The sequence below is a fragment of the Osmia lignaria genome, chromosome 14 (assembly GCF_051020975.1).
Source record: "Osmia lignaria lignaria isolate PbOS001 chromosome 14, iyOsmLign1, whole genome shotgun sequence".
Taxonomy (NCBI): domain Eukaryota; kingdom Metazoa; phylum Arthropoda; class Insecta; order Hymenoptera; family Megachilidae; genus Osmia; species Osmia lignaria.
In genome coordinates, this window is record NC_135045.1 from 8,656,730 (window position 1) to 8,675,036 (window position 18,307).

Genomic DNA, 18,307 nt, shown 5'->3' on the forward strand with positions numbered 1-18,307 from the left:
GAAGGAATTTATAACTTTCGCACTCGGTGATACAGGCTGCACGGTCGTCGCTTATCGTCCAGTTGCACTTGTTTTGCCCGGCTATCGGCGTAAAGATCGAAAACGTGCCGGTGTCGCCGGTGATTTCACGAGTCGTCGAGTGTTCGCGCGTTTGCCGAGCGACACGAGAGAGGCACCGACCGTACGAACGAACGAACGACTTTCCTTCAAATCACCAGGACGTTTTACGTGCCGTCGCCTGACATTTACAGTGAAATCCTGGCCGAGGCTTGGTTACACCATTTGCCTCAATGACATCTCGGGGATCTACGGTTTCGCCTGTTCCAGAACCTGTTTACCTCTCCGTTGTTCCTGCTTCGCTTCGGCTCGCGACGAATCCGCGACCGACACCCGTGTTCCTCCGGGAATCGTCCACCCATCCAGCTCGACCAACCCTTCCATACAACTTGAACACGCTACGATTTAATCGGACTTTCGTGTTTGCAATGGATACTTTTGCAGACAGTTGTTGAAGGTAGTAGGACATTCTTCAAATTTTAATGGTCGCTTGCAAGAAACAACTTTAAATTCTCGTTAATATATTATACTCGTGCAACCAACCGAAGGTTGTAAATCTTTACATCGTACAGTATTTTTTACGCAGTTGTTTAACTGGAAGCGTAGGCGGGTTGAAGGACATTAAAAATCCGCTTGGTACTCTTTTTCGCCGTTCAACTGTTAGACTAGCGCGAGTCGATGCGTCGCATTGCGCCACTAAAAACGAAGCTGCGTGCGCGTGGTGAATTTTAATTCGCCGAGATTAGTATGTGAACTGCTCAACTTCCTGCCTATAGATGGATCGCAACGCGCTGTAAACCGGAAATGATGCTGAGGATAATTACACCGGTAAAACGATGAGGATACTGTTTCGCAGTATTCCAGTTGATCGGCTCACCGTGTGTCTACGACGTGATAATGCTTTGTTACGTGTTTGAAAATGAATGAAAAATAGTAGGAACCTGATGAAAATTGAACGATCAAAGTGTTGATTTTAACTCAACGAATCTATCATAAATGCATCAGTATGGCAATCAGCGTGTTTGTTCTAAGAATTCTTCCGCGGATGCCCTTTCACCGATTCTGTAAATATTACCAGGGTACGTCAATAAATTTTTCCATGGCTTGCGATATCGATCCACGTGGATCGTTTGTTTGCCGTTGAAAAATTTGGAGGGCCACGGTAGCACCTGAACAAACACCAGTGTCCTATTAATCGGCGAAGGCCTTCAACAGCGGGAAAACTCGAACCGCTGAACCGCTTTCAAATATTTGAAGAATCTGTTTCGATACCGCTTAGTCCCTGAATAATACATTATCTACCGTAATTAAACATTGTTCCAGAAACGTGTGAGAACCGGAGCGAATTATTCTATGCTGTTCTCTATATTTATAAAGGTACATATAAGCTGATTATCATTTTGAATATCTAAATTTCATTACAACTAGCCGAATAGAAACGAACGTTTCACTTGCTCGAACAATCGTAACGAGACAAATTTTCCTTGTTTTCTATCAAAATCTGTAAAGTAGACCAAACGAGGATCGAGAGCACCGTGAAAACGTACAATACCGGCTAAAAGTTCCACTACATGATTTAGAATTAATATTAAAATAAATATTAGCAAACTAGGTGTGATAGGTGGTAGTTTTCGAGTAGCATAGCTAGGGATAGAATCTACTTCCGCTGTATCACCATTTTCCTTAGAGAATCTCTCCGAAATGAGATAGTAATTCAAAGCTTTTTGTTCGTAGTTTCCCGATTCCTATCGATTCTAATTCCTGGTAATCCAGGTTTCACACAGTTTCCCTTGCTTTACCATATTGGAACACCCGCGCTCCTTTCGTTTCGTTTCGTTTCGTTTAATTGCCACTCTCTCGCTTCTAGCGAGCTTATGCCAGACTAGAAATCGCCACGAAGAAATCTAGCGTGTATTCGTTGCTCGTGTGACGTCGTTTTGCCGTGAGTGGCGTGAAAACGAGCAATTTCGACTAAAACGAGTCGAGTAATTTAACCGTGGAAGCGTTGCTTTTTTTTTCGCAGTTTCATTGGCGCGATTCCACAGGAAACAGCAGGACGGAACACGTGTAACGCGAGCGTGTAAACCACGGAAAATTTCGTTCGTTTACCTCCCGGGGACGACTTTGTACGAATACCAAGTACCTGGCCTTATTCACCGGTACCTTCTCTCTTGAAACGACCAGAGTCGACGGAAAAATTAGCATAAACTACGGGAACGGGTAACACTATTATAGCTGTGCAAGATGGTGGGAAGAGACTGGTACGTCCTCGTGCCTCGGGCTAGTTTTTCAGGAACCGTTGTCTTGCAGCGGCCAAGTCATCGCGAAATACACAAACCGACGATAAGTGTTGTTTCTACGTACTTCTACATCATATTAGTGGAAACGAGAAGTGATTTCACCCTCGTTCATTTAAATATTACACTATTAGCGATTTTTTCATAATTTCCCAAGGCACGTTCTCCGGCTATCTCGGTAGATCGCTTATTAAGTGTGCTCAGGATTATTATAATCATTATGCAAATATCCTTGTTATCCTTGGAAGGGGGCTGTAGGGCGCGCAAGAGTGCGCATTACGAGTCTATTTAAAAGAGCCTTCCAGACTTTCGTGGATAATTAAAGTAGCATGTTGAAAATGGTAATTTATCTCCTCGTTTCTGAATCATCGAGACACGCTAGTTCCGACGATCTTTTTCTTCTAGATCGCGGCATTAATCACTGCCTGTTGAAGATTATTCCTTCTAAAGCATGCACGTATATAGTCGTTAGAAAGCGCACACAAATATCCCTTGCTGTACCATCTTCGTTCTTCGATTTATTAATTATTCCTCTCATTTTGCCATGTTCACGTCAATTTATCGTCATTTCCTTGAACTGTAAAGCAGAGTGACGCGTGTTGCGTTTAGGATTATACCAATATATCTCTGATTCACGAGCAATTGTTCGACGTCCGTGCATAAATCGGTGATAAGCGGTTGACCGTATCAAGATAGAAAGCAATCTGGCCACGAGCGTCGCCGTTCTGTCCCAGATGAAACGATGAAAAAATTGTCCTATTAGGAAAGCACAGAAGTCGCGGCGTTTAAATACGCCGTTCGGTTTGCGCAAGAGGCACGGGTTAAGTTAACAGAGGCAACGGTATCTCGTTTGACCCCGTAACAACGACGGCCATTTTATGTATCCGTGTATTAGGAGCGCGTTTCAAGATTCCATCGATGCCACCGGAACGCAAATACTGTCGAGCAACGATGCCGTATGGTAAGGACGACACGTATCGGGTGAATCTCTGCAGGCGACGAGGCGAGCAGAAGCTTCGGATGATTGCGATTGCTCAACTCCAGCTACGTGCCCTTGCGAATTCTTTCATAACTATATGTGCCATAGTTAACCGCGAGACACGAGGTACATATATATTTACGTTGCCAAAAATTGATGCCACGCACGCATTTCGATCGAGCTGAGAAGAAGCAGAGAGATGATCGCGACACCGACGCGGCGGCAATTAACAATGAAAAAAGAGCACGGTTAGTCGATAGGCGAACAGATTTCGCAATAACTTGTCAACGCTAAGCGAGCGAGCGTGTTAGACGCGCGAGTCCTGGATCGATCTCGTCTTGCGCAATGATCTTTGGATTGTTCGATACGACACCGGAGTACACAGATCTGGCCTGTGTTGCGTTTATTTGATCAGAGTGCGTTGACTTGGCCCCGAGGCTCGTGTCGCCACGCTTCACCGAGCTTCCACGTTCGTTTCTGTCTTTTGGCGTTTAACGATTGCTGCGGATTATTTCCTCGCCAACACGCACCTATGTACGTATACAGGGTGTATTCATGCAAATGGGACAACAGTAGAAAACACCACTTTGTCTAATTTTATTTTATTTCATCTTTTATCATTTACAGCTACTTTGTGTACGTTGTGGTTGAATGATAGCTACGTTCGCGGAACGATAGCTGAAATTTTCTGCAACCTCTATGCGGCAGAATTTGCAACGTTCGCGGAACACGCCGACAGGAAATTCCGCGAACGAGGCAATTTTTGGTGACGGCTGATTGCACGGAGTTTGCACACGCGAAAATATCAAGTGATGGATGTGCATGCGATGTTTCGTTGAACTGCAGTTTTCGTTCCGGATAACGGAAATTGCAAACTGTAATAATATTTCCTTCCGTTTAATAAGCTTCCAGGAATAGATTTCGAGCACGTCAGGAGTCGAGTTTCCAATCGTGTAAAGGATTTACTTCCAGTACGGCACAGATTAGCAAACATTATTTATCATTTAATCGTTTAATCAGCAATATGGCTAATTGCTAGATAAACCGCTTGCTTGTAGGAGTTTAGATATCTATACGAAAAAGAAGACTGCAAACAGGTTATGAGGTAAATGATTTTAAAGACACCGAAGCGGTGGCGCAAAGTTCACTGCTTAAGCCTGAAAAATTGACGAGAAATACTGATGTTGGAATGCACCTTTTGATTTATACTCTTTATCGCGTCTAACGGTTGCCGTGTAACTGGTCACCTTATTGCAAACAATTAATTATCCGTTTAACGCAACGGGTTCGTCGCTGACACGATGCTCAGTTCCTTTTTGCGCGCGGGAAATATCCTAACCCGTGACATTTGCGTGCGAGTTCGTTTCGTTTCCAGGACGAAACAAGTTGCTAGTTATTTTGTTGCTTTTGTGCCTTCGAGAACGCGTTTCAAACAGCGTGCAATTTGTACAGCGCGCGGAGAAACGTGTGACAATGATTTGACGATTCAGATTTAAGAAAATCCAAAATTTAATTAAGAATAATTTAACGTCGAACGGTGTTTCTGATTAAATGAGCGAGCGAAACGGGTAGACTAGAGGCGACAATTAATAAGAACGCGTTTGTTAAGGAATCATTAGCCCGATCGCGGTAACGATTTCCACGCTTTCGTTAATTTTCGAGGGCAACAGCGTGAACCAGCAAAAAACGTAGGAGATGGTCGAGAAAGTCCAACGCAGAATAAGAGAAGCTGTGACGGGAAGACGAGCGAACGGGTCAAGTTCTGCGTGCCTCGAAACCAGATCGGCTGAATCACGGCGATCCATTTATGGGCGAAGCGCAGATTGGCGTTTAAAATTAATATCGATCGTCGTCGAACGTCACAAAAGTTTTGCACGCTGAAGAAAATCGAGCCCGATAGTTTGCAATTATTTTACGAATCCACTAATGAATTGATAAAAACGTGGCTCTGTTTTCTGTTAAAATTCTATCGTGTAATTTATTGTTCATCTTCAGATCAAGGAGATACTGATAACAGTTGTTTTTAAGAGATACTCGAGACAGGAAATAATGAAGGATCGAATGAAAACTAAACATCTATGCTCGCTAAGAAGCATCGTTCCCAAAAAGGCCGGTGACCGTTAAGGTCCGCGACCTCAGCGATGAACCTTCTACTCGAATCATGGATATTCGTACAAAGCTTTCGTGACAACGCTACTATTCTTTGTAATATTTGCTTTTAAACAATTTTTAATAAATTCGTCGAGCAGATCGCATCCAATTAAAAGAATCCTCAATTATTGAACGAAGTCGTTGGATACGTTAAACGACACATAAAATAAGAAACGTTGAAATTTTTGTCGTAATCACGTTACGAGTAATTAATTCTTTCCATGGACGCGTTCCAGAAGATAGCTGCGTACGATTTCGCAATTCCCGTAAAAATCCGCTCCGATCCGTTTCGAGTAACGGGCAGTCGACTTGAAACGAGTTTTCATTTTTGGCTCGGATTACTATTAATGCCAATTAGCGGCCGTTATCGACGGTGGACGGTGGAGTGTGACGAAACGGTGCAGAAAAAAGAAAGAAAAAGAAGAAGAAAAAAAAGGATGGACTCGTCGCAACGTTCGCAGAGCCGGTCAGCTAATTGGCCAGCTCGATCGCAAGAACACCGTTGATATTTACGCAAACGCCTCCATTCTTGGCGAAATGATTATTAGCGATTATTTCACGAGACTGGCGTATAAATCTCGAACGTCGTGTTCAATTACTACTGTCATACTTTAACGTCAGCCAAGAAAGTTTCCGCGGTATCGATGACCCGCGACAACGTTAGCCATTGCGCACGTACAACCAGGTGTCAATTCGCTCGAAACAAATCACTCTTCGAATTAGTCTTGCCGGTATCTGTAGCTATCTTTTTCTTCTTTCACCGGCAGGAACGAATGAAAAACTAGTCGAAAACGTTCTAGCGTTAAATTGTTCGCGCTATTTGCCTGGAATTTGTTGCTTTTTGTCCCCTTTTAATCTCTTGTTCTTGTGAGATCAAACTGTGATTCGTTCTAATAGTGAATTGGTTGGGAGCGAAAGTTAGGTACGAGAGTTTTTGCTGTTCTTAGATATTCGCCGAGAGAATAGAACTTGAAAGCAATTGAAAAATCAAAAATCCTAATTCGTGGTCGTAAAATGGAACAAGACAACATTTCGATGCAGCTATTTCTCACTGCGAGACAAACATCAACGCGGTCTTTTTGCGAGCAATGACGCTGCTGTTTAACATTCATAATCCTTGCTTTTTTCAAAGTCTCCTCTCCGTCGAGGATAATAGAACGTCCCATACAAAGAGATTCACGGAGACCGTGGTTGTTTTCAATGTCCAAGCGTCGAGGCCGGCTTTTTCTTCGTCCATTCGCGTGTCTATTTTAACGAGTGACAAAACAAATCTCTCATAGTCCTTACTATAGGATGTTCAAGAAGAAGGGTTCAAAGTTCAGGGGATAGATATTACCGGATAAATTGATAAGGATCGATAACCAATAGTATCCTTCTGATTTTTATGAAATTCTGCAAGCTCATAAAATGTTTTCCCATAAGCAAGCATCTTATTTTTTTTAAACACTCTGTATAGGATACGCGTGGTTTCACAACGACCTTGGTGGCTTCTTAGGAGCGTGTAAAGGCAAAAGGTAGCGGTAGAAAAGTAGGAGGAGGACGTAGGTGATCTTACCTTGGTTGAAGTGTCATCGGCGAACAATGGCGAACAAGTGTTTTCTTCTGCGTTCGTTGTACTCTTAGACCGCGGCGTTGTGTTACATTGTGTGTTGCTATTATTTTAACCCGTTCCGAATGGTGTTGCACTCGAAAAGAAGCGGTGCTCGAGCACCGACGACAATAGGATTCAGGTCGAAGCATTATGCGCCAACAGGCTCGATTTCTGTCTGACTTATTATTCTCTAATAAGAAAGTTCAGTACCGTAGCAATGCCGAAGATACGAAGAGGATTCGAATGAAAATCGTAAATAAATCCGCTCCTCTTAGAAAGTTATTAATTTGACACTTCACGTGCCGTTCGATATCGTCATAGTTATTTAACCTAGTCAGATTTACGACTCTGTATAATTGCCCGTCTAACATTTCCAACAGCGATGTAGGAAGCGAAATGTTCACCTCTTATTTTATCCACGAAATTATTTGTCGTATAATTACGATCGACATCCTGGTTCTTTGCTCGCTCGAGACAAGTTGACAACTGTGAGTTGCGTAACTGGCATTTCACGATGGAAAAATCTTCCTAGAGGTTCTCGAATTTACGATTCTATTCACGTGCTACTCCCTGGGAAAGAATTACAGCGATTAAAAGGGTCATTGGACGAAGTAATTAACGTAAAACCAAGAGGAATCGACGTCTGGAAGTAGCAATGAAATTACGGATACCTGATCCGTTGAGAAGGTAATTGCCTGCTGGTTACAGGACAGAAGACACGCGAATTTTACGACGTTTGGATTAGTCTGCAACGTTTGCGAGCCATCTTTCACGTGTCGTTGGTCTATTCTTCTCATTAGCGTGCTCTTGACACAGTTCCGATGTGTTTGCCTATGTTCGAGAAACAGGGTAACCTCGAGCACCCGATAATGTCTGAGGAAAACGATAGAAGGAAAATGTATTACAATCTTCGTTCACATGATTTTACTACAATGTTGTGAATCTTCGAGTTATGTATTGAGTTTGTAGAATCAAGGTGATTAATTACTTGAGCTTATTTCATTTACATAATGGATTCACAATTCAAAGTAAAGGAAATAGATTACACTTTTTAATGTATCGACAGCAATTAATATCGTATCACGTCCTTTACCAAGTCGTATTACCAGTTTTTTTTCGTGCATCTAATGTACCAAAGAAAGCAATCAACAACGAAATCCCATCTCGTGGTACGCACGCTTCGCGAGGAATGTATGCGCGTTCCGCGTTCGTTTTTCCCGCTTGGAAATGCCCGGAGAGTCCGGTACGCAGATGGACGGCCTTATTCGGCTTATTTGGCGAGGACAGAGGCAGGTGCCGCAGGAAATCGACGGGAAAGGGGTCGACCGGAAAGAGAAACTGTGAGCTAATCGCATCGAGAAAAGGGGACCTGGTTGACCACCCGTATGGTCATTAAACAGTCATAGCTACTCGAACGACTCTTGAAAAATCCTTCCTTCTTATCGAAATTTCGCTTCGATCCTTTTAATTGCTCGCCAATAAAAGATCGCTATCTTTGAAATATCCGATATTACGATACCCGTTGCAATTAAGAGAAGCATACTTATTGCATAATAAAGTAAGTAACTCGCGAATATATGCAAGCTTTATTAGCATGGTCATTTGCAATTTCGACACGCTGAATTTTTTATTTAATTGTTTTCTCTTTTTATTACCTGCCATTCGGTTTCCACTCGTGAAATTTCTGGTACTGTTAACGCATTCGTAGTTAATGGCATAATACGTCTTTCCATAGCTTTCAAAATTTTTCTCTGAAAACGGTGCCATTTATGGAACGACCTGATACTACAGGATCATAATCGTCTGATCGTTACCACGAGTTTCTATTAGCCTCGATCTTTGCCACCCTTCTCACGGTAACTGAAACAAATCATTGTTCAGCTGATCAGATTTTCTTGTTCAAACAGGAAAACTAAAGGCGAACGATTCATCCGCGTATTGCACCTTCATCAGCCACTTTCTAAACTGCACGCGACGGATGAAGCGGCGCTAATGAAGCTATCTCTCAGAACGAGCGTGGTCGATGTAAAAGTTAGTTAAACTCGCTCTTACGCGAAGCGAAGCCATGTTAATTAAGAGACGAGGTCACCTACATTGACAGCGAGACACCCGTTGCCGGTGAAATGTCGGGCAGACGTTTACTTTCCGCTTCCCAACCGGTGTCGAGTCGATCTCGCTGAATCTCTTCGCCATTTCATTCTTTCCTTGAAAATTTTTCATTCGTTCCAAGGTGTCAGGGAAGTTCATCCGAATAAAAGTACGACACGGTTTCCTTCGCGTATATGGCGGAAGCAATGTTGCTTTCTAATTTGAATTTCATTTAATCGAACGTGCTTCTCCTGGTTCGCAGACGTTCCAGTCCCTTCCCGCCAAAACTTTAACACGTTGACTGTTGCAGAGATAGCTATGTTTGGTATGGCACACTTTAACCCTCTAACGATGGAGCTGGATCGATCGTGACCCAGACCAATGGAAAGTTTGCAATGGTATTTTAACGAAAGTTAGACGTATCGATTTTTAAACGAAAGTCATCCACCATCATAGGGTTAACGAGGATTATTTTCGTTTTCCTTTTTTGTGATGGAAATCTACGGAATCCACGATGGAAGTCCACAACATTACGAAATCCAGGTGTTCTCATAAAAAGTGAGAGTTTGAACTGGCTCGTTAGTGATATAATAATTACAAGAAGTAATCGACGTTTCGTGGTATCTCTGGTGTTACGAGCAAACACCAAGGGATATTACGAAAAAAAAAAAAATGAAACGTTGACTTCTGACATTAGTGTTTCCTGGGCGATGCGACGCAGAGAGCTCGTGAGTTACGTGTTAATTGCACGCTAGCGAGAGAGTTTCGTTGTTGTTAATCGTCGAGGACGAGTGCACGTATATTTTATCGTCGAGGGGCATCGTACTCGAAGCTTCTCAGCAACTTCTTCTGGTTATCCTGCGTGACCTGGCGCCGAGTTGTGCGGTTTCCTCCTTTGTTCGTCGGCCATTGTTGAAGGAATCACTGGGGTGAAGAAGAGTCGCGTTACCATGTTGAATGCTCGCTACGATTTGACGATTGCTTTCTGTTCCATTCATTTCTATTAAATCTTCCATTATGTTCGTAACAGCTTGTGCTAATTGTGTTCGAATTATACTCGATAACGAATAACGTACACGTAGATACACTTGTCAATTTCTATTATATCCATTGAATCAGTATATTTTTCAGAAGATTTTCTATGGTTGCAAACATCTTTCATGCTGACAACTAGTTATCAATGGTAGAGTTTGTTAAGACTCGTGGCTCATAAAAATCTCGAGCCTTGGATCATTGTAATTAGTAGTTTTGCAACGATTGAAATTTGTCCGTAGCTTAAGAATAACAACGCGGTTCTGTTTACAGGTGACGAGGAACTGGCTGTTCATGAATGGAAATCGAGTTTGGTATCAGTCGCGCGTCTTCAGCATAGCCGGATGGTACAGCGGGCGTTCGTTTGTTGTTCCCAGCCGAACTAGAGTCCCTAGGCCGATCTAACGGATGTTGTTGGCACGGTGACAGTTTAGCCGGCGGTGAACACACGAGTCACGCCTGCACGGGCCACGGGATAATGTCAAACGAGCGTAAATTACGAGCAAGGCGAATCTTGGAGAACGTGGGAGTCAAAAGGTAAGTGGAGACATAATCGTGCAGGGGATAACTCGCCCTCGACTTTCCCCTCGTTTATTATTTTCACGATTAAACGGGCCGTGGACCGGGGCCCGGGGCACCGTGCTGTCACCTGGACGAAAGGTCGTACCATCCACCGTTGTCGATAGGTCGATATTGTTAGCGCGTTTCTCTATCGTTCTCCGTTACTTTCGATTAGATTATCTCCTTTGTTGCTGGATCCTCTCTAAAACGATCCTGGCAAACGATCTAATAGCATGATTTACTTTGACCTTTGTTTTAACGAAATGTCTTCGACTTCTTTGAAGATCGCCACGAAAAGGTCGCTGAAAATGAAAAATATACCGTCGTTTATTTACGAGTCGATCTAATACGAAATTGACTGTAATCACTCTCGGTACCCCCTAGTGAAAGCGTTACAGCGGTCGGTGTAAAAAACCACCCCTAATGGAACGCGCTCGAAAACAGTGTTACTTTATAATACGAATTATGGTCGAATGAACTTCTTATAACGTACATAGGAATGTCGATTAACCGATACATAATGATGCTGTCTCGGCCAAGCGTTAGAGTCGGATCACGTTTAACAATTGGAATCCCGCTGGCAAATAAATGAGCTCGTCGAGTCGGCAAGAATTTAAAAGCGTACGAACCGATGCTGTCCTTCGGGAAAACAGGCTCGAAGCGTGTCTGACCGAGGACCGAGCAAGAAGTAAAGAGGAAAATTTTCTACTGTTTCTTTGTTTTTTTACCAAAGTCGTTTAACAACGATACGCGATTAAGAAGCCCGACAGTAAATTAAACGCAAGCAAGTTCGTTCGTGTTTACGGCTCTCTCTGGAGCAGGTCAGCCGCTTCTTCGAGGTGTCGAAGCGACCGTGGGTTCCGCAAGGTAGCACTTTTTGTTCGAATGTAATAGCGTACGCCTCGTTGACTCGCCTAGATATCAGTCAAGCAACTTGTGGTGTTCACCAGCAGTTTGAATTTCTTTGCCAGCCGCTTTTGTCGTTGTCCTTGCGGTAATCGAGACGGCAAAGCGCACTTCTTATCCTCGGCTTGCAACCTCAAGCGTAACGCGAATTAAATTATCATCAATTTTGCGATTGATTAGAATGTAAGATGAAAGATGAAGAAGAAGATAATTGGGTATGTTTTTAAGAAAACGTTGAAATCGTTTCACGGTGATTCGGCCGTTGAAGCGAAACCGAGGAGATCCGGCTGGTGGAAACGGTCCCGGTACGTGTGCCATTTCGTATCTAGATGCACGATCTGCGTACCTACGTGGTAGCATGGCGACGCGGCGATGAAGTTACACGTGGGATACAGGCCTACCAGACGAGGCACGTAGTACTTGTCCCGGAGAAAATGTGCTAGAGCATAATCGCGAAACGACATTACCCGACGTTGCATTCCACGGAGGGCGACGGGCCCAATTCTTGGTACACAACCGCCGGTACCTGAAATGCATTCCATCGAGGACGTCGGGTTCCAACCGGGTGTACGTCAGCGACGTTACTAGGGGGAAAAGGAAAAAAGGAATATGAAAAGGGCGTGTACGCTCGCGACAGGATCAAGGAACGCCACATAACTTGACTCTTTGATCCTGAGATTGAAAAATTTGCAGGGTAACGCACAGTTCTAAGGGAGTGGAAGGAATTTTCAATTCGAATACTCGAAGAGGAAGTTAAAATAGTTTCGAAAAATCTAATCTAGAATCAATTACGTCAGTGTTTTACAACTCCATTTGATTGTTACACGTTTAATCCGATTTGAATCGTTCTATCGTTAGAAGAGGAGTAATTTGCACGTTGGATTCACCGTGCACGTAACGAGCACCGATTTCCCGTAGAAGGAGACGGTCGCTTTAATTATCCTACACGTCACGTAGTCGGCTGACGTAATACCTGACAATACTACTTCTTTGTATGCACCGCTAATGCGATGCAAATCGAGAAATACCTGGTATCAGTTATTAGAAACAGCACGCGCGCGCAACGATAGAGTACTTCAACGAAAAGGAACATTAAGGAAGGAGATTATGGCATTAAATTCATAAATTAATCATCGGTGTACAAGACATACCAGTCATGTCTATTCTCACTGTTGCTCTCAACTTGTTAATCAATTATAGAGTGCTCGAGACACGAGTACATTGTCAGTCGGAGTAAAAATCATACGTTTTATAAGCGATTTAAGGCTGATGAGGCTTTCAGGTAACTGGATCGAACGTTTCGCTAAATTTGGCCGAAAGTATCGTTCGTGTTCACGCGTTGCGCTCATTGTGTCCGTCGAAGCAATTCTGTGGCGGCTTTTTACGATACGCTTCACCTCTTTTCGATTTAATTTTGCGCGTAATCAACGAAGCTTGGACCGCGTCTCCGTCGTTTTGCTCGTTTTACGTAACCCTTCCCTGGTAGACCACCCCGATGCGAAACGACCTCAAAGCGGACGCGTCTTCGAACGGACCTTTCGAATTTCCTTTCCAGACCCTAATTCCGCTTTCACCGCGATCGACAGCCTGGCAAATATTCACGCTCGTCCTTGCTAATTGAGAAGAATTAGCACGATCTGGCTCGTTTCAAATGATTTTTATATCTGTATATTTTATTTTCACTTATGGTGCTATTATAGGAACATTATAAAGAAAAAGAGAGGGAAAAAAAATGAAATTAACGACGTTGTACATACATCACGAAACGAAAGGTAGGACTAAAATGGGTCTAAGTGCCGCGCGTGAACAATCGAGCAGCAAAAGCGTGCAGGAAGATCTATGCAAACGTCTCTGCATGGCGTTCTGGAGAGAAACAGTACTCGACTTCCGTCTCGAGGTTGAAAAAGCCGGCTTAATTGTGCAAAGGTGAAAGCTAATTAGTAAAATCCAATTAGCCACAGCATCGCTTTCGCGCGATCTCCGATTCTAAACTTGTGGCTCGATTTTGGTATAGGGGGTCGTAATTAGCTTGACCGTCCTCACTGACGGTCCAACGACGCGCTTCCGGTTACCTCTGGCTAACGTGTTTCACATCACTCGTGACTCACGATCTTCTGAAACCTAGGTCCATCGACAGGAATACGATTTTTACGATCGCACACGTGGCGTAAGATCGTTCGACCAGTTTACATTAATTTTCCAAAATTTTATCAACTTTTAATCCTTAGTGGAATCGTTGCAATATATGATTTACTTTTAGAATATTGATTACTTATTTGATTGATCGATCTGAAAACACTTCGCATAACTACTTTATACGTAACATAGTGGATCTGTTCGCATATTTCGTAATTCGCAAATATCTTATCTGATAGTACAAACTGGTTAATATTCATACATCATTGCTAGACAGTTTTTTTTTCCTTTGTAGCATTCGCAATATATCAATGTCATTACGATGCAAATCTTTGAAAGACAGATACAAGAAGGTTGCAACTCTGTACTATTTATTATTTAAACGTTTCTGTTCAAATGTAACTTACTACTAATAAACAGAAGTATAAATCAGGTTATTGGCAGACGATGAAAAAAAAGGAAAACGATTCGCAACGAGGCTCGTTGGTGAACGTAACGACAACCTTTTTGCGATCCGCCTCGATAGTCCCGTCGTTGATGACTTTCTTGCAACGTGCCGCAACACCTTGACGTTGCTTTCCACGACCACTGTTGAAAAAGTGTTTGCGCTAAAATTATTTCTCCTCCTCGTCCTCTTTGCTCGCTTGCATCCTCTTCGTAATTTATGGGCGGTATTCCCGGGAGCTCCGTAATCATTTAGGAAATTGTGTCGTTTCTGGGAGCCAACTTGCTTTCTGCGGTAACCAATCCTCCTTGTGCATAAGATCCTCCTTATATCCAGATTTTTGTTTAACGATATGGTAATATCATACGTCCCGACCTGTTTTTTACTTGGCTTTTTTACCCGATATCGGTTTATCGAACGTAACGTTTACGTAATCATAGCTGCATTGCAGTTCTCTTTTATGATCGTTAAAGGTTATCCTCGGAATGGTAATAGAATATTCAAACATTTTTTTAACCGTGTTTGTGAGACTTCTGAGCAATTTGAATAAGAATTAATTGACACGCGATTGATTTAGATGCGAATTTCCGAGAAATTATTCTCTCCCTTGGCGTTTCTAAAAAATTAAACCTATCAATTTTTATTTCCTCACATTCTTGGTAAATTGCAACTACGCAAGCTTCGATATTCAGGTTGAGTAAAAGGCTACTTTTATACTTTCTCACTGGTGGAGCGTGGAAAACAGCTCGAATATTATGGCAATGACCGAACGAAAAGCGATTGCAACCGCGTCGACCTTCCTGCGTGCAAGCGATAATTATCGTTCCGGCGTGAAAAAAGAACCGGTACATTAGTCTATTATTCATCCGGCTAATTTGCCTTAACGGTGCCACTTATTGTTCAACATGGACTTTCTCCATCGCGTTGCGTTAGGTGTATAGACGCGTGTGCGTATTCTTGCTACGTTGCTGTTTTTGTGCTCGTTTCTTCGCGCGCCACCTTGAGAAATGGAAAACGCGGTCGATGCTTAATTTCAATTTAATCGTGTAATTCGGGTCAGATCTCTACGAAACATCTTACGAACCTATAACATCGTACGTTAAACTAGTTCCATTTGATTTACCCGATACTTCCTTGTAATAAAAATAATTCTGTTTAAAAGAATGCAACGTTCTCACGCACTTACGACAACTTTCCACTCGATCGTGCCATCGCTTTCCGTTAACAGGATCGTTAGGAAGCAACGGTTAACGTTTCTTCGCAGTCGAAACAATTTTCTAAACAGTTTCACCGTCACGAAACACCATACGACGTTTCCAGCTCGTCTTCGCGAGAGTAATCAAAGTTACGAGGACGCTTAGTCTCGCTAATCGCATAATCAAGCAACTGAAGGACCTGTGAAATGACTTCTCGCTAGTCTCTTTCCTAGGACAATTGTTAAAAGTGAAAACTGGAACTTTCTTCGCGTGCAAAATCCCGAGTCGTCGATTTCTCCCACAATGTCGTACCTTCTGGACAACGTTACCGCACGTACCTTCACTTTGGCGAGAAAAATATAATCGTAGGAAGACGTTGGTGGTAACCTCGAAGAGGAGTTCGAATATCTTAACAGATCAGAATAGAGTGAAACGTCAGGGGGAATATATCATTCAGTCATCATGGAACGCAAATACCAGAAAGAATACAATTAATCATCAACAGACAGTCACAGTTACCTGTAAATATAATCTTATTAACCTTTCAACCGTGCAATTCCAAACGTTTTATCAGCCATTGGCTTTTGTGAAAGTACGCGCGAAGAGTATAAAGAAGATTTCATCGATCATGTTTAAATAACGATACAATGTATTTTAGTAAAATTTGTAAAAGGTACGAAACTTATGAACAATGTTTGAACATGCTTGTCAGGTTCGGTTAATAAAATATTGAACCATTAGAGACACGTACGTTTCGAGAATACACGATGATTTGTCAGGATACCGTTGCTCTTTCAATAATTTAATGTCATTCGGTTTGAATGATTGGATGTGTCTTTATCGAAATGATGCACGATATATTATAATATAAGGATTGAGAGTTCATTCGCCGCGGGAATTAATAGGGTACAGATAAGATTTTGAAAGTGTAAGGCTGGCAACGAATCGCGAACACTTTCTTGATTTGGAATTGCAACTATGCGTCCGTGCCCACCCATGACGTTTAGGACAGGTCTTGCATATCCCAATCTCTTGGCCTTTCAAGAGCGTGGGAAGGAAAAGTGCTCGGAGTTTATATTTAGACATCCTAGGCTAAAGACTGGATGGTTATATAATTTAGAAAATTATCTAAATTTATAAATTAAGTATCCAGGTTCGAATACCTTTCACCACCCATCTATCTCTAAAATTTACACCCTGTTGCCCCTCCTAGCAATACCTTCGCTAACATCCCCGTAAACCTTTACGAGCCTTCAATTCTTGTGATAGTTTCGAGTGAAATCGAGCCGGGGATGATTTTTCTTCCACAGAAAAACAAAGTCGTTCCCTCGAAACGATCGTAGTAAACGTGACACTCGGTTATCCCTGCAGAAACTCGATAAAGTTTGAACAAATGGATTCGATCTTCGGGGACGATACGAAGGAAGTAAAAAGTTGCGCTCGTAAAATGCGACTTTGTCTTTCACGGTCCCGGGACACGTCGACAGCCTTCTTTCGATGGAATTCCTTCGGCGAGGATCTACGCGCGATTTAACGTACGCGCGAACGTGTGCCTCCGCAACGCTCGAGAAACCCCGAGTACGTAAATGAATGGAAGCCGTTCACACAGAAAGACGAAGAGAGACGGGGCTAGGGAACGAGCAAGAAAGACTTCAATGCCAAGGTTAAGCGTAATTATACGTTCACGCGGTTGAAACTCTGTTTGCCGCGCTTTCCTCGTCCGAGCAAACTTTGCGCAAATGTCGATGACTCCTGCAATGTCGATACTCTTGCGACGCGGTGAAAAGCTGCTTTGAAAACTACCTTACGTTGGTACCGCAAAGTTAGCGAAGAAAGGCTGACAATTGGTGCTTTAGAAGTTGACGCATACGCTAGGTCTGCCTAATTAGCGACTTCTTCTACTTAAATGCAGATATCCTGCTCGTTGAACGCGAAATAGATAAGTTAGGCGGCAAACAAGTTTAATTTATCATTTCTTCGCGACATATTTAAATCAAAACACGACTAACTTTCAACAAAAAATATGCTTGAGTAACAGAAACTTTGTTGCGAAAAACCTGAAACCTGTTTGCTCGTGAAAATACCATTTCGTTTTTCTCGATTTCCATCCGGTCACTGTGTCAGAAATCACGTTCGCACGACAGAAATTAATAACCGTGCGATGTTTTTTCACGCGTGCATACGATCTTCTTATCTCTAAATCTAATTTTATCTAATCGCGAGGCGTCTAAGCGCATCCTTGCAGAGCGTTTACGAGCGTTCAGAACGAAGGTGAATTCTAAACGAGCGGTAAAACCGCTTCCAATTACCGTCTGATAAATCAAGACGCGCACGTTCGGCGTCATTAACGACGGCTATTTTTTTTCTTTTCCTCCAACTGTCTCGATATCATTAGCATACGCTCGAGACCCAAGAGAAAGGTGATCGTTTTCGAGACGCCGATGGTTGCCGGTCCGTTTTTTGCCTCCTCCTCTCATAAATCAACATTATTTTCGCAATTACGCGCCGCTTGTCAAATTAATTCCTCGTCACCGCTTTCTCCAGCAGCACCGGAAGTAACCGAGCTACGCTGCAGTCGGAACGACCTTGACTCGAACGAACTGATCAAGCTTCAAGCAATTATAGTTGATCGTGGTGTGCGTTCCTCGGACGAGCTGGTTCCTCGAGTTTACACGGGTCAACCGGTCGAGCCAACCAAGAGCACACATTGTGTGGGAAATTGACGCGCCGGAAGTTTCGTACTCATCGTAGCGTGCGTTGCCTTTCTTATTATAACCGAGTGATACGACTGGTTGCCGTTGCCTTATCCGGTGTACGGTTCCCCGTCGAGTTCGTTTACCTGCTTGAAACAACTCGTTTTGCCTAAAA

The 18,307-nt window shown here is 42.9% G+C and overlaps 1 protein-coding gene across 9 annotated transcripts in view; it reads left to right on the plus strand.

Annotated features, from left to right (window-relative positions):
- LOC117605629 (uncharacterized) overlaps nucleotides 1-18,307 on the plus strand; it is a 152,047-nt gene that overhangs the window by 79,101 nt on the left and 54,639 nt on the right. For 7 of the 9 annotated variants that reach the window (XR_013063392.1, XR_013063390.1, XR_013063391.1 and 4 more), the window contains one exon: nucleotides 10,469-10,732. Coding sequence is in view for 1 of the 9 variants with exons in the window: in XM_034327165.2 (XP_034183056.1) it covers nucleotides 8,983-9,106; nucleotides 9,426-9,464 (163 nt within the window). In the remaining 8 variants the exon portion in view is untranslated. Of the gene's footprint in view, nucleotides 1-8,982; nucleotides 9,107-9,425; nucleotides 9,541-10,468; nucleotides 10,733-18,307 lie in introns of those variants that run through there. The other 2 variants (XR_013063397.1, XM_034327165.2) reach the window with 1 other exon arrangement.